The sequence below is a fragment of the Schistosoma mansoni genome, chromosome 5 (genome assembly GCF_000237925.1).
Source record: "Schistosoma mansoni strain Puerto Rico chromosome 5, complete genome".
Classification (NCBI taxonomy): Eukaryota; Metazoa; Platyhelminthes; class Trematoda; order Strigeidida; family Schistosomatidae; genus Schistosoma; species Schistosoma mansoni.
Genome location: NC_031499.1, coordinates 6,566,383 through 6,583,939, shown reverse-complemented (window position 1 = coordinate 6,583,939; position 17,557 = coordinate 6,566,383). Strand labels below are relative to the sequence as shown.

General features: G+C 34.0%; 1 protein-coding gene across 1 annotated transcript in view; it reads right to left on the bottom strand.

The window, feature by feature from the left end:
- Smp_143680 (putative laminin) overlaps nt 1-17,557 on the bottom strand; it is a gene marked incomplete at its 5' end in the record, with an annotated part of 109,653 nt that overhangs the window by 84,190 nt on the left and 7,906 nt on the right. Inside the window, 7 exon segments of the mRNA XM_018797756.1 lie at nt 1,051-1,194; nt 4,387-4,560; nt 5,695-5,853; nt 6,842-6,960; nt 9,073-9,184; nt 10,177-10,263; nt 16,879-16,986. Of these exon segments, the coding sequence (XP_018652766.1) occupies nt 1,051-1,194; nt 4,387-4,560; nt 5,695-5,853; nt 6,842-6,960; nt 9,073-9,184; nt 10,177-10,263; nt 16,879-16,986 (903 nt within the window).

The window sequence follows — 17,557 nt, the reverse complement described above, 5'->3', positions numbered from 1 at the left end:
GATTCAATGTAATAACAGTTATAATTATTTGGAATGGGATGTACATGTACTAGTAATTGTTCTCTAGACTTGAATTGAATGATGGAAAAGTACCATTGTGTTATTGAAGAAGAAGAAGAAGAAGGAAGGCGATTCAATGAACACATTAAAATCCTATAAATCATTCTAAAAAATATAACTTAAAATATATAAATATCTCTGTTATATACCAGTCTTGCACCGGAGAGCTTAACCACTAAACCACTGAGCCGGCATCCGATGGTGTTAATGTCTAACTTCAACCAATCCACGAAGTTGGGCAACCGTTCACTAATTGTCTTCAGTGAGTTGATATCTCACAACAGACGTCCTTATATCCGATTAGTTGTAGCACCGACTTATACGATCAGACTAATGATGCATAAACCTGTACGAGAAGCCTAGAGTTCTTATTGGTCCACTGAGACAATACCTTCTCTCCTAACCCAGCCGGTTTAATCCAGAATGCCAGTATCAGCCTCCGTTATACGAATCATATATTTCGTATATACTGGGTTTATATACAAACAAATCAGACCTTAGCATACCATAAATAAAAAGCAACAATTATGCAAGATCAAGCCAAAAGTGGCTATGATTGTGAGAAACTGTTACTATTAAATTGGGGATATCTTAAGAATGGTAAATCGTATAATAATAGTCAATAGGTTAAATATAAGCTCATAATAAAAGGGAGATACATATAGTGTAGTTACTTAATAGTTGTTATACAATAAAAATATATATAATAATAGTCCACAAATAGATCCTAGTGGTTACTATTTATTTATTCTTCATCCGGATATAGCAATCCCTCATGTCAAATCAATGGATATCGTGCATGTGTACTACTGAGGAGTTCCGTACTAGGATTAAATACATATCTAGTACTCCCTAGTTTCCGATAGTATCCCAACAAAAATCAATCTATGATGTGTACATTCTGCAAATTTAGCAATCAATGATATATTTGGTTATAAACTCGAAATATTGAACAGTAAAACTAAGTAATTCAAGTTTATCAACACATACCATTGCAGTAGATGGAGTAACACCAGTACATCTATCCGTAAGACCAGAGCAATAACATGATTGACAACCTTCTGGATTATTAACATCTAAATTGAAAAATCCTTTTTGACATGTATTACAATAAGAGTCTGGATCAACATTAATCTATATAGAATTGAAAAAGATAAAATGGATTTGATGATAAAATGGGATTCTTTAACTGTATTATTGAATCAATTCTAAAATTATTACTTAGTAGAAATTGTTGAGTTACATACTACGAACTTTATTCTTTCTGATACTCATCATTCCCGACCGTTGCTGCTACCTTGACGTGGTGGTCGAGCTTGCCTATCGTGATGAACCAATCGAACTATACTGGTTGGAACAATCGTTCCTCAAGGTCCTACCATGCCAGACAGGTCGGTTGAAGAGCGGTGAGACTAAAAGCAGCAAACCCAAGGTCCGAAGGAGAAGTCGTACTGCCAACTGTACAGAGGTGTGACATCAGTAAGGTGTTTCCTTCAGACAGCCAGCATAACAGCGATGTTACCTTCCCACAAGGAGGGTAGTTATATGTCCATTATTGATTAAGTTCAAAATAGATTTTTTTAAGCCTTAATAATAAGAATTCTGATCCACTAAGACAACGAAATCGGTATTGAAATAGAGTCTCGCTTTATTTCATAAATTCACTGCTTTGTATTAACATTTATGTATTGTTCATTAAATTTAACTGTTTCTTATCAGGATAGGAAGTTGTGGAGACTGTACTAGTTTATTAGTTGAATTCATGAGCCGATTAAATTCATGAAGTCACTGACAAGTGGACTGAGCCATGTTGGTAAGTGTAGAATACCTGGTTGGGATTCGTGAGATGATAGCAATCGATGATTAGAGACCTTGAATGACATGGCTCGAAATCGTTTGCAATGGAGAAGGTGCATCCACTCTTTGTGTTTTGCCAAATTCTAATCTTCTGAATTCTTAATGTTTCTGTCTTTTTCTCTTTTCAAATTTATTTCACTGGATTATACTCCTTCAATAACATCTTCAAACCCTAATCTTTCGGATTACTGTTTATACTCTTACTACTTCTACTACTATAGGATTTGAATCGACAATTGTATCTCTGTGCTTATGTGGTATGGCAACTCGAACTAATGTACGTACGTACAAAGTTCTGCGTAGTGACTGACTGGCTGACTCAGTTTTTGGCTTACTTATTGAATTAATTTACATTAACTTGTTTAACATTAAAATCTTGTTTTTGTCAACTGAATTACAAAAGTTTAGTTCATGATGTATCAGTTATTAAAGAAAACAATAGATTAATAAATGACCAGAACACTTCAAAAAGAAACTCCTTAGAATATTCAAAAACAAAATATTTGAGCAAACAATTGTTTCCAATAACTTGATCATCAGGCTCTACAGTTCATAATTATTTTGATATTTTACAAACTCCAAAATAATGTATTAATGAATTTGACAATGTTGCGTGTTAAAAATGATGAACTTGATCCAGATGACTCCAGGTATGTGGAGAAGTCGTAATCTGACTCCTTTATTTAGATCACTTCGAACTTGATTAGAAATCAGTGAAAGTGTTGTATCCCGAAGAGGATTGTAAATGGTAACTTTTGAGGACTATTTATGGACCAATGTAATAAGTATATTTCCTATTGTATAATTGTTAAGTAACTAACCTAATCCTATTCATGTCCCTCTTATCGTTAGCTTTATTTTGACCTTTGAACTATTATTATACGATTCTTGAGTTATCCCCAGTCTATTGGTTACTTTCCCCTATTCACAGCCACATTTGGCTAAATATTGTACAAATGTTATTTTCTATTTTATGGTACGATGTGGTCTGTTTGGTTGGTATATAAACCCAGTATGTTTGAGAATAATGATTCATATTGCAGCGGCTGTTATTGGTGTTCTGGACTTAACTGGCTGAGCTAGGAAGATAGCAGGACTGACAAGTAATCAAGACTGATCATAGGATTTTGCGTATCATTGGGCGATCAATCAATTCGCTCCTCTCTGGTTGGCAGGGATCAGCACGTTGACACATTAACTGGGCACGTCACACACCCAATCGATATAACAAGTGGGCACACATATGAAACAGAAAGCGTTATCGACTTTAATATGATGTGAACTATCTACCAAATGAGAATGAATAACGCCATAAATAGATTCCGTAACTCCCTTTCCCAACCATGCTGGTACACTTACACGAGCACGCAAGGATAAAGCCTTCAGAGTACGGCCTATATAACTAGCTTCTAAGGAGAAGTTGAACTGGTATACACACATGGAGAAGCCAGTCATCTTTAACCTATCCTTGGGTTGTTGTGTATGTAAGATACTAATTATCAGAAGGGGTTTTGTGGAGATTTAGTATTTTCATAGTTGAAAGCGTTAGTCAATTGAAGCTAGATCACCATGGAAAACCTGAAAGCACTGAACGACCGTTTCGTCCTATTATGGGACTCCTCAGTAGTGCGCATCACAAATCACGCACTCGCGGGATTCGAACCCAGTACCTACCAGTCTCGAGCCAGAGCCCTTGACCGATAGACCACTGAGCCGGCATCTAACGGTGTTAATGTCTAACTTCAACTGATCCACTAAGTTCAGCAACCGTTCACCAATTGTCTTCAGTGAGTTGATATCTCATGACAGGCGTGGCTTGAACTCCACTGGTCACTGCTTCTCACTGGAACTCCTGGATATACTTCTCGAAGCCAGTCACTAGTGAGTATATGATTATATTAATTATCAGAAGGGGTTTGTGGAGATTTAGTATTTCCATAATATTTTCAATGGACTCACGCTTTCAACTATGTAAGATACAAAAGTTCACCCTTTTTAACATACAACATTGTCAAATTCATTAATACATTATTCTGCTTTTGTAAAAAAATCACAATAACCATGGACTTATGGACTGTAGAGCCTGATGATGAAGTTATTGAAAACAATTGCTCACTCAAATATTCTTTGTTTTTAAGTAATTAAAAAAATAGTAAACCTCTTTAGATTTATTTGCTAATTTATCACTTAAAAGTATTGTTTTAAGGTTGGCAGTTGTTCTGTGTTACTGAGTTAAAAGCAGTGTGAAATTAGTCTAAAACTTTAGATCCATAACTGGAAGTTAAATTTCTAGTGTTTGAAACCTTTAGTTCCTTTCAATATTTGAGAGTACACTTTATTAATCTAATGTGACAGTTTTCAAATTTATAGTACTGGATTATAAATATCACTCGTATATGTCTGAAATACATCAATTTACAAATTTGTTAGTTAAACATTTAAAATACTCGTTATAGTTTATAAGCTCACTTTACAGTTACATGGTGGTTCACATTGATATCCTGGACCACGATGACTTCCTCTAATATCACATGTACATGGTATACATAATTGAGGATCAATGTTAGAACGTTGATAGCCTTCAGCACATTCATCACAACGTCTACCTGCATAACCTTCTTTACAGATACAATCTCCAGGATACTGAAAACAAAAAATAAACACAATAATGAATGCTGTTCTTATTAAACTTGTATACATCTCAGTAAGATTAAAAGTTTAATATAATCACAGTGATATAAAAACTTTTGATGAATAAACTATAATGCAAACAGTTAAAGCTAGCTTTTTTAAGCTATCATAATGTATTCTATTAATCAGACGTTTAGGTAATCGAATACAGTTTAGATCTAATCTAACACAAACAATGATGAGATAAGAGATCAATATGATAGGTGTTAACTTTCACCTAGTGTGACAGTACTACGTATGTGTTTTACAGTATCTCTGTGTATCTTTTCATTTATTTGATGTTAATTAATCCGATCTTTGAGTGTATGTAAAAATAGTACGAAAATGTGTGTATTGAACTTCATGATGAAGTAATGTCGGATGACTTGGTTTGGGGTCGTGTTTTTAGAGAGTAAATAAACCTTTATAGGACTAGTCTTTATCTTTTCACTTCACGTCGTGGGAATTAAAAGGGTTAACATTTCTAAGTGTAAGCAATGAGATTGCGAATACAACAGAGCCAACATGTACATAACAGAAACCGTCCAGATAATAAATGAGAGGTTCTGCAACTGTTGTTGAAATATCCGACTTCAGCTATTTCAGAGATTTTATCCATCAAGCATATAATTATCAGCATAATCTAGAGAAATCGATAGTTTCCAGATGAAAAATATCAAGAAACATTCTCTTTGTTAAAGTTGGTTGATCCAGTGTACTGCACTGAGTACTAAATGATGGCTAGTTGTTAAGCTATTTTTAAAGGAACTGTCAAAACATATTTTTCAACTGTTCAGTCGAAGATGTTACCGAACAACTGATCAAGATTATTCACAAGTCCTCATTGAGGGTTAAAATTACTTACGAAAAATTCATTACACTAGTATTATGGCGAAATCACAAACCTATCTAAATTAACTCATCGTTGTAAATCTGAGAGCAGTGGACAACTGTTTCGTCCTAGTGTGGGGCTCCTCATCAGTGCGCACGAACGATCTTGTGGCTAAGGACCGGATCTAGGACTTTCGGTTTCGCTCACAAATCCTTAACCTCTAAACCACTGAGCAGTAATCATATGAAACAATAACAACAACAATGACACCTCACTCGTTCCGGTATTTCAGCATCATTCGATGTACAATCACCAGTTGAACCAAAAGTACTACATTCACATGGTCTACAGGGATATTGTGAGTCAGGTCGAACATTTAATGGGCGATAATAACCTTGTTTACATTTTTCACAATTGACACCAGTTGTATCTTCCTAAAAAGCAGAAAAATACAGAAAATATTTAATACTGTTTAGAAAGGTAACTATTTTAAACAAATAATAGAGAAGGAGGTTGTTTATGGAGACTTTTAGTAATTTTTTTATATATAGTTGAAATCATGAGTCCATTGAAGCTAGACCACCATGAAAACCTGGAAGCACTGGATGGCCGTTTCGTCCTATTGTGGAACTCCTCAGCGAGATTCGAACCTAGGACCTACCAGTCTCGCGCCAGAGCACTTAACCGATAGACCACTGAGAATTAAGAGATGTTTAATTTGATGAGTAACATAAAGCTTTTGAGCTGAGATTATTTTCCGTAACTGTTTCAGTCGTCATGAAGTGTGTTGGTCGCAACACTTTGGATCATTTATAAGGTTATTTTAATGATGCAGTGCTATATATTGGGATGTTATTTTCAATAAAGGTTTTATTTCACTGGTTTAGTAAGAGTACAAGAAGTGTATGTGACTGAATTAAACGTCTTTCATTATAATAAATAGATTACAAGATGATATGGTTATACAAAAACGTTTATCAAGAGGTTTCAGTTTACGTGAATATAATAGTTCAACGTTTTCTTGTCTAGCTACCGATCTTCATTGAACATTTATTGCTTTTAAATTTGTTAACTATCGTAACACTTAAACTGGGCATACATTTTTTGATTTATAATGTGCTCAAATGGATTAGTCAAGTGTTACTATCCATCTGACGAGCCCCAAATAGGATGAAACACGCGTCTTGGATTCTACTTTCGGCAACGATCCACATTTACGTTTGTGAAGATGATAACTTTCTGAATAAGTTTTAGTTAATCCCTTTTATATTTGAAAAGTATTTTTGAGCTACTTGTAAGTAATATAAACTAATAACATTAAAAGGAGGCGTAGAAACGAATTTAAGGCAAGTGGTAATGGTTATATACGAAGGAGGTAAATATAGTTGAAAAAGTATTGGTTTTGACTGTCAGAAAACCTACACGACAATTTAAACAAACTCCTCCACCTTCTAGAACACCATCTTTACGCATGCTTAAACGAAGATTAGCAACTGTTTGATTATAAATACATTCATCTGCCTTTTGATTACAATTACACTCTAAAATAAAAGAAATATATAGATATCTCATTATAAAGTGTATTAATTCAAGCATTTAAACAAGTCGAATCAACATTTGACTTGGTTATAGAGAAAAAGAACTCATTTTTTCAGATTTTCCATAGAATAATCTTTTCAGTATGGGGTTGCGGAGATTGTTAAGTTTTTAAGTGAAATCATGAATCGATCGATGTTAGACCACCATTGAAAACCCGGAAACACTGGATGGCCATCTAGTTCTAGCATGGGACTCCTCAACAATGCCGGTACACGAGACCAAACGTCTTGGGTCCGAATCCAACTTATGGTCTCGTGTATGCGCACTGCTGAAGAGTCCTATGCTAGGAAGAAATGACCGTCCAGTATTTCCGGGTTTTCAATGGTGGTCTAACAACAATGGATTCATGTTCTCAATCAAAGGAATAATCTTTTTGTGTTGAGTACTAACCTGAGGCTTTACTCAATTATCCTATCCAGTTTCATGGGTGACAAACTATTTCATACTCATATACGATACTAGTGAAAGCAGTATAAGGTGAAAAAGATACCTATATAATACCTATACTTCAATGATTTGTCTAACTTCAAAACAAACTTTAATTTATTTCCTTATTTCCACGTGAGACATAATCTTGAAAGGGATTCTATACTATCTGATTTTAACAAGCTAAATAGTGAATAACACGAATAACAGTTACATGATCATTTGCAAAAATTTCATACACCATCAACAGGAAGAATTAGGATAAACTCAAAAATACAGTAATAAACATACGTTTGTACAATCGATTTGACTTTCAACTATTGATGCTTGACCTATGCAACGTTCCATTTCAAGTTGATGGATCCTTGAATAGTATTCAATGTTGTTTCTGTCTTTTCATTCAGGACAATATTCCCAACTCAATAGTACTGTCACTAATATGTGATATTATATAATATAGATCTGAATCCAATGGAACTATACATCTGTGGCCCAGGTAAGAAGTACCAGTAATAACCTCACCCGATATTAATTAACAGTTTCTATTCGTTAAGATTATTTATTTTATTCAAATGTTACTTACTGTTTAGGTCTACTAGATACGAGCTATCATATGACGGCTAAGTTTCACAGTTAACTTACTGAATGTGCATAATTCTATGAACACTTTATGTAAGCATAGGTGACCCTTAGATTTCGAAGTGATTGTTGATGAAAACATTAGTAATGATGTGTTATAAACCTGTCAGAATTTCCGGTACAAGAACTAAGATAGATCATGGAAAACTGATGTGTGGGCGAGAATGATAATGATTGGTTGTCTTGATGAGTCAGACATTAGACAGGATGACAGGTGTTATGTATATATATATTTCCCTATCCTTATTATGTATTGACACTTATTAACTTATTGACTGTTCCATGTGTCGGATTTTGGTGTGAAATATATTGACGTTATAGTCAGGCTAATATTGTGTTCTTGATCTGAGTTCTGTTGAAGTCCTGTAGAATAGACACTGGGTGGGAATCTAGTGTAGATATTCGTCTAAGATAAATTAACGTCCCACATACGTGTAAGAAGTAAAAGGACTGTTATAACCAGAAACCCCTAAAGTTATAACCAGCATCCTCTCTCTCTCTCTCCATCCCCCTTCTACGTTTATAACAATTGGCGACGGCATACATGCGTTTATAACAAAAACCTATCAAAAACATTTAAGAATGAGGATTTATTCATTATAAGTATGAATTTGAATTATTCTTTTGTTGATACCCAGGATTGGATTTGGATCAGTCTTTGTTGACACATATGGATCTTGTGAGGATCCCTTAGACACTGATTTCTGATCCCGAATGTGAACATAAACAATTGGACATAGAAACATCCATATGACAAACCCCTTATAGGATAAAACGAGCCTCCTGAATTCCAGTGGTAGCCACGAAGCATTCATTTTAAATATCTAATAGTTTCATTTTAATTTAAATTAGTTTTGTGACGTCAAATGCATTCATACTTTTGCTAAGATTTTTTTGCCGTACCCATAATCAGCTTTCAAGATGACTGATTAGGATAAAATAAATGCGTCCGAATATTTAATTAAATATCATAACTGTTGTTTCATTACCTTCACATATTCTCCCTGGACGCCATGGTTGTTGATTGAATAATGGACAACACTTTTCACAATTGTTTCCGCATGTATTATGCTGACAGTCACATACGGCTCGAGGTACACCCTGAGTGAAAAAGTAAGTAAATACAATTTCAATAAAGGAATGCTGTTAACTGAGCAACTCATATATTTGTTAGCAAGGAATTAAATGATCAAATTTTTAATATTCATGAATGGATTTTGACCAGCCTTTATTGGTACGGGTGCATTCTGTGAAAATTGACTAATTGTAGCCATTTTATCACACGACTTATACAATAGATAAATCGTGACAAAGAAATGAACTCAGTAGGTTATAAGATGGTTAACTAGAGTTTGAAGTGAAAGGTATTGGGTTTAAGCATCAATGTGCGTGTCAACAAATGGGATAAAGGTATATCAAGATGATCCCATACACATCTTTTCATTGAAACTTCAAAATATCCATCTTGTTTTAAATTCATAAGTTAGGATTCAGCCAAAGATTGATTGGTCAGTTTATAAACAATCTATACTTTAGATTGATATCAACCTGAGAGCAAACTGACTCCCAACACAAGTGAATGAATGTGAGTATTTCAATGGCTTTAAGCTCAATCTTTTTGATTACATAAACTAAAATGATCAGTACCTCTTTGATGAAATAAATAGTAGCTAATTGGTTTGATCAATAACCCTGTAATTTTTCATGTTATATATATACACTAGTTCCTTTGTTGAAAACACAAAACTGATCGTGCCAAACCACAAATTCTCAATAGAGGTACGAATTGGGGTTGAAATTTTGCTTATCACCTAGCGCTTATAAAATCATAGACCTTAATAAACTTTGAAAATGAAAAAATAACTCAAAATGAAAATAAATCTCTTAGATTTGACATCGTTGGTAAAAGTTGTAAGTGAATTGTAATTAAGAGCCATGTATCAAAATGTTTGTTGTCAGTGAATCTTACAAATGACTGGCGATAACACAGTCTCGTTAGACTAATATCTTTTTCTTACCTCCAAGTGTATAAGCAAAAAATGAAATCAATAAAATACATTCTCATCAGATTATCTGGTTCTTGTCAAACTTACATCAATTACTTTCTGTTCACATCGACTAGCATGACTATTGCATACACATTTCCCGCCAACTTTAATTGTTCGAATTGAATAATAGTACTAAAATGAAAAGAAAATAATAAGAAATTTGAAATAAACAAAATTTGAAATGTATTATCTTACGAATAAGAGTAAAATTATTTTTGATATCATCTTTCCATGCACATAAGTATTTAGATTTATTGTAATATATTTGCCAATTTACTTTAGCCTACTTATAAGTAGTATAATCGTTTAAGCAACATTTAGACAACCATTGAAAGTCATGAATTTCTGGATAACTATTTCGTGCTAGTATGAAACTACAGCCTCATTAATAAATGAGTCATCGGCCTTCAGTTTTCATATGGAATAATTACAATCTTTGTTATCTTATCTCCTAGGGTCTCGTTAAATAACGAATAACGTCATACCTAACTTATTGTCAATAATATTTTTAAATTGTTAGAATCTCAGGAAAATAAAAAATATATGATTAGATGGTTGAACGATTTCATCGAAATTTATTTATTCATTTAAACACATAAATATTGATATGAAGGAGCACCAGATATATATATGCGCCACACAAATCTCATTTGATTTGTATGAGGGCTGTGATACTGCTCAGGTGCCCAGACTGAAACAGGTGGTTTTCTTAACGCACCACACCCAGAGCCTTTGACCTAAAGGTCTGATCCACAAGGCAGTGGAGCATCGTAAAGAGATGCAGTCGGATGGAAGACGGTGACCAACGATTGATTCATAATCCATTTGTTCCCTCAGGATACTGGAGCCCATGTGCACCATTGATTTGGAATCAGGGTTTTCCAACTCCCCTAAGTGGACTTTCCATGTCCGCCAACCCGGTTAAAGCGCCGGACATTCGCTTTTCGTCCTCTCAATTCCGTAAATAACACCCCAGCCATGAGAAGGCAGTGAGTAGGACTTTTTTGGCAGAGGCTATATACACGTGGCCATATGAGAGCATTTGGAGAGGGAGTGCGGACTCTCCCCACTCTCGGCCGTACCAGGGCATTTGGGGAAAACTAATTATTTTTGAAATTCAAGAGTTCGGTATATCCTAAAAAGTTTGCTATATGCTGACACGTAGCTCATGCAATTAATCGAACAACCAATGATAGTCAAAAGGAATTAATCGACATTCGTCACAAAACAGAATTCAAAAAATAACCTTTATTTTCTGTGAAATATTTAAAATCATTTCGACATACTGAATAAATAAAATTTAGATAGAATTACTACTTTTAAATGACTTTTAAAAACATAGTTGTTATTCATAAATGATTTTTATATTTTTAAAACCAAAATTGTTTATTTAATAATTTACCGAAAATTATTATTACTATCATTATTATTATTATTATTATTATTATTGGTAGTAGTAGTAGTAGTAGTAGCAGTATTAGCAGTAATGGTATTATTATTAGTAGTAGTAATAGTAGTAGTAGTGTAGTGTGGTTCTCATTCACTACAGCAGTAGTAGTAGCATTGTTATTATTATTATTATTATCATTACTATTATTATTATTATTATTAGTAGTAGTAGTAGTAGTAGTAGTAGTATTAGTAGTAGTAATAGTAATAGTAGTAGTACTGGATAAGTTTTGGACTATTAAATGTTTACAATATATTTATATGACCTTATTATAAAATTTTCTTAATTATTAAACATCCGGTAAATTTCATTCAACTTATGATTAGGTTACATTGAACAATGATGATGTTCTATTTTCTTATAATCAGCCAAATTATATGACTGATTTGACAAAATATAAATGATGTCCATCACTTCGTAAATAAAATGTTACCTAAATAAATAAACCCCCAATATTCTCTTAATGAATTACACTTGTCTACTAAGATTAAGGTTAATATTGCACATTTATGTAATATGTTATGATAAATGAATTCAGTTCATGTATTATAATGAACTATTATTATTATTATTGCCAAATAATTCTATAAAAAAAAAAGAATTTAAGGCCAATATAGATAATCATTATGATGAATTGAATATTCACGCCCAAATGCCCTGGTACGGCCAAGAGTGGGGAGTGTCCTCTCTCCCTCTCCAAATGCTCTCATATGGCCACGGGTTTATCGCCTGTGACATGGAAGTCCTACTCACTGCCTTCTCATGGCACCGGTGTTGTTGAGGAAATAGAGAGGACGAAAAGCGAATGTCCGGCACTTAAACCGGGTTGGTGGACACGGAAAGTTCACCTAGGGGAGTTGGAAAACCCTGATTCCAAACCAATGGTGCATATGGGCTCCAGTACCCTGAGAGAACAAATGTCGTTGGTCACCGGCTACCATGTGACTGAATCTCATCACGATGCTCCACTGCCTTGTGGATCAGATCTTAAGGTCAAAGGCTCGGAGTATAGCCACCTAAGAAAATTACCTGCTTCAGTTTGGGTAACTGAGCAGTATCACAGCCCTCACACAAATCAAATGAGATTTGTGTGGCACATATATATTTGCTTCCCGTTTGTACCAATATTTATATGTTTAAATAAATAAATAATTAAAATAAGGAAACGAAAATTATCAGAACTATGTAATGAGATATTAGTGCAATACATTTCGAACAATCTGATCATACATAATATACTTATTAAGAATATTTATATATAAAAATAAAACAATGGTTTAAATCAGTCAATAACAAAACGTATTAAGCAGCAATGGTCATTATCAAAGAAAGAATAATGTTCATGATTCATTCAAAACCTAAAAGACATGAAAACGATTGTGTCACATCCCACCGTGTTTATTAATTTAAATGTGTGTGTGATCACACATACATACAAGGAAGAGTAATCATAAGCTCAAAATTAGGGTATGCGAACATGTACATGTAAATGGCTGCAAATACAAATAGAATCATACGGATAAACATCCAACATCGAAATAAATCATAAGATTGATCTTAACTCGGCTTTTATGATGTTGTATAAAAGTGTAAAAGGGCATATACTAAGGCTTATTGAAGCCTTACTTACTTATTTACGCCTGTTACCCCTCATGGAGGAGGATAGGCCGTTCACCAGCACTCTCCATCCAACTCTGTACTGGGCAATCCTTTCCAGTTCATTCCAGTTCTTATTCATCCTTTTTATATCTACTTCTATTTCGCGGCGTATTATGTTCTTTGGCCTTCCTCTTTTCCATTTCCCTTCCGGATTCCAAGTTAGGGATCGCCTTGTGATGCACATTGGTGATATTCTTAATGTATATATATTGAAGCCTTAACCATTCGAAAATTCAAACCCCCTTTGTGTATTCAAAAACAGTTTGTTCTCACCTTAAACCTACCCTGGTAATATTAGCTTATTATCCAGAGTGTTGAGGTTTCAAATTGTTTTCACATTATTTCTATTATTATTATTATCCTTGTTTACTATTACCCCCCCCCATTTTTAGTCTAGTTAACCTTTTATTTTTATATATAAATGTTCTTAACAACTATATTATTGTATGATCAGATTGTTTTTGATAGAGTTTTATTCTCTAAGCTCAGAAAACAAAAGTCCATCAAAATCATCCATTTTGAGTTACAAATCTTCTCTACCATCTTAAGATCAAATTGTTCCAAATGTATTACGCTAATCTATCATCATCATCATCATCCAAATCATCATCATCATCATCGTCACATCGTTCTTGATAATCTTTGTCTTCATATTACATTATCGAAATACTATCATGAATACAACAATGTGAATGATAAGAGTAATAAATAGACAAATCTCTCGATATATTGACAGTTGAATCTTAAATTTGTCATTGTACAATGTAATTTACAAATATAATATTTAACATTGAATGTATACTTATATGTATATGTATATGTAGATCATTGTAAAATGTAGTTACATTCACATTAATATATATATATATAAGCCTATAATTATTGATTTATGCACAAAGGATGTACCGGGTACACAAGGTTTTTCATTCATAGACTTATAAATTTTGTGTGAAATTACTATCACAATGATTAAGGTTTCACATGTAAATAGAGAATAGTTTATCATTTAATTTTGTTTTAATATTTAGACATCATAATATTGTGCTTGATGTGATGATTCTATGTATTCAATACTTGAAATCAAGTGAATATCATCAAAAGTATTATGGAATGGAAAGTTTTGAAATCTTTGGATCTTATTCAATTTTATAGGCTAGTACAATAATCTTGATAAACAAAGAAAAAAACTGAATACAATTATCTTTCTATATAGTTGAAATCATGAATCAATTGAAGCTAGGCGGCTTCGTCCTATTGTGGGACTCCTCAGTGGCAGTGAGCATCCACGATTTCGCCTCACGAGACTCGAACCCAGGACCTAACAGTCTCACGCTAGAGCACTTAGCCGATAGACCACTGAGCCGGCTAGCATCCAACGGTGTTAATGTCTAACTTCAACCAATCCACGAAGTTGAACAACCATTTCACCAATGTCTTCAGTGAGTTGATATCTCCCAACAGACCTGGTTGAACTTCAGTGGTGACTGCTTCTCACTAGAACCCCAGGAAATACCTCATGAACGAAACGGCCGTCCAGTGCTTCCAGGTTTTTCATGGTGGTCTAGCTTTAATTGACTCATGATCTCAACTATATAAAATTACTAAAACCTCCATCAAAACCTCCTTCTGATAATTATCTTTCTGTTCATAATGTACGTCAAACGTCTAAGTTTACTATTCACCGAGGAAATATTGAAGGTCCCTATTCACCTCTATTCGTTAGGTTGTTAAACTAAAACGAATTCGACATGTAAGTTAATTATGAATTAAAAAGTACAGTTTATATCATGTCAACATAGTAAATACTACTTAGATCAATTTATACATTAATCTTGACCATGATCTTTTTCATATCACAACAGAAGAATAGCCGGAAGGGGAACGGAAGGACTAATAGTAAATATGTGAGTAAAACTCAACTATAACTAGAAAGAAATCATACAATAATAAAGAATTATTTTGTAATTCATTTCAGTCTATTTGGATATCTCCATAAAAACTAAAAGCGACGTTGGACTGTCAAGAGTTGAGTTACTTTGAAGTTATTAGAATTTGAAAGTCATCGGCTTACGTATCGAATGTAGATAATGTTTACAAACTCCTCCGGAATTAAAGAATAATAAGGAAATATTGTTTACAACTATGTACTCTGTAAATTTTGCTAACATTTTATTACAACCGCTAGATATCTTCTAGTTTAATGTCTCCTTGGCTAATAGCCTTTAGACCTATGAAGTCATCTCATTTATTTAAGTCAACTTCCCCTAACTAAACTCATTTATAATCAATTAATATTATGACATTTTCAATAATCTAGTCTAGTTTTGTATTACAAGCAGATAGTGAATACCAATGGAATTAAAGAAACAAGTTTCGTCCTATTTGCGACACATTAACTGGCTATCAGGACTCAGTAACTGACTCGATAACGCGATGACGTTTGAAGCGAAAGGTGCTGGGTTCTAGTCCCAGAGTGAAGGTCAACTCTGAGATGCAGATACATCCAGCTGACGAGTCCCAAATAGGACGAAACGCGCGTCAAACTGGATTCCACTGCTAGCCACTATCCACATTTGCGTACAATAATTATAATAGTTTGTTGATATTAAAAGTTTAAAATACCTGTCTATCTAATCTATCATCACAACAAAATTACTATAATATGCTGTCAATTCTTAGCTAATTTATAAACATTTAGACCTGACAATGACAAAAATACCTTTCGGTTTACAGCCACATAATATTAAATCAAAATAGCATAGATAGGTGAAAAGTATACCTAAGACGCACGCAGTGTCGAGCCACCTAGACTAGTGGCCACATTGCAACTTGATCGATAGCATTCGATCAGCACTAAGAAGGACTTGACATGCATGACATTGATCACCACCCAGTGATCAATCGATTGTGATTACATCTCAGTCCTACAGGGGGTCGGCCGCGGCCCGAATGGATCAGTGGTAACGTCTATGACTGTGAAGCTGAATGACATGGGATCGAGTCCGTGAGGGTCACCAGTTCCCTCAAGATTACAGGTGCACCTTGCTGACGAGTGCCAAGTAGCACGAAATCCGAGTCCAGGGTTTCGTATTGACCACCTCTATCCACCATCTTATACCTAAGACTTTTTAACAACGATATCACCTAAAGACGTTATAAGTACAAATGGATAGTTAGTAAAATGTTAAGTATAAAACTAACTAAAAACTCAGAGAAAACCATTTTCACAATTAAACAAGATTGTACGATATTGACTAGTGTAGTAGGAAACCATTTATCATAAATGAATTTAAATTCAGATAGGCTTTAATTCGAAAATCACGGTGCTTTTACTCAGCTTCGACTTATTTTAGTAGTCTAGATAAATTTTCTTTTCCTTTCGCTTAACCATGGAATGTACGGAACTTTTCCTGTTATCCAGAAGAAGTCAAGTTAAACAAGGTATAGACATGAGAATCGCTGACTTAGACTACAAACAAGAACTTGTAAAAAAAAACAGTATTACTAAGGGTTATTCATTTGTTGTTCAGTGATAGCAATACCGGTCTTTCAATAACATAGAAAACAGGGGATTAATTTATCGTGAATAAAAAAAAATCGAGGAATAGAAAAGGGAGCGGACAATTTTATAATCATACCCTATTGTAAACTGAACTGTCTAATTGATTTGGCATAGCCATCCAATCACCAGAAAGTGTTTGTAATTGTTGAAAACGTAGTCGTACAAATCGTGCAGATAAGAAATCCTGGATAAATAAAAGAAGTTAAAATTATTAAAAAAAAACAAATTGAGAATGATTTAGGGGAACATAATTTCAAAAAAAAGAAAAAAAATTACAAGAGCATGACAGTCTTAATTACCCATTTCTAATGGGATGTTTTGGTGAATTGTAGCTTTGTTGCTGTGTGAATTGAAACCATTTTTTCTATGTTTGTTAGAATGATCGTTTCCTTGGTAATTGTTTCTTAATCATTATGAAATGAAACCTCTGGTTCACGGATCAGACATATTATTAAAGGCTTTCTCATTTTAGTCATTGATTTATACCAAATTATATTATATCGGTTAAGTGCTCCGACTCGAGACTGGTAGGTCCTGGGTTCGAATTTTGCGATGCGGGATCGTGGGTGCGCACTGCTGAGGAGTCCCATAATAGAACGAAACAGCCGTCCAGTGCTTCCAGGTTTCCCATGGTGGTCTAGCTTCAATTGACTCATTATTTCAACTATGAAAATACTAAATCTCCACAAAACCTCTTTTGATCTATAATCATATGCTCACTAGTGACTGACTTCAAGGGATGTTTCCTTGAGTTC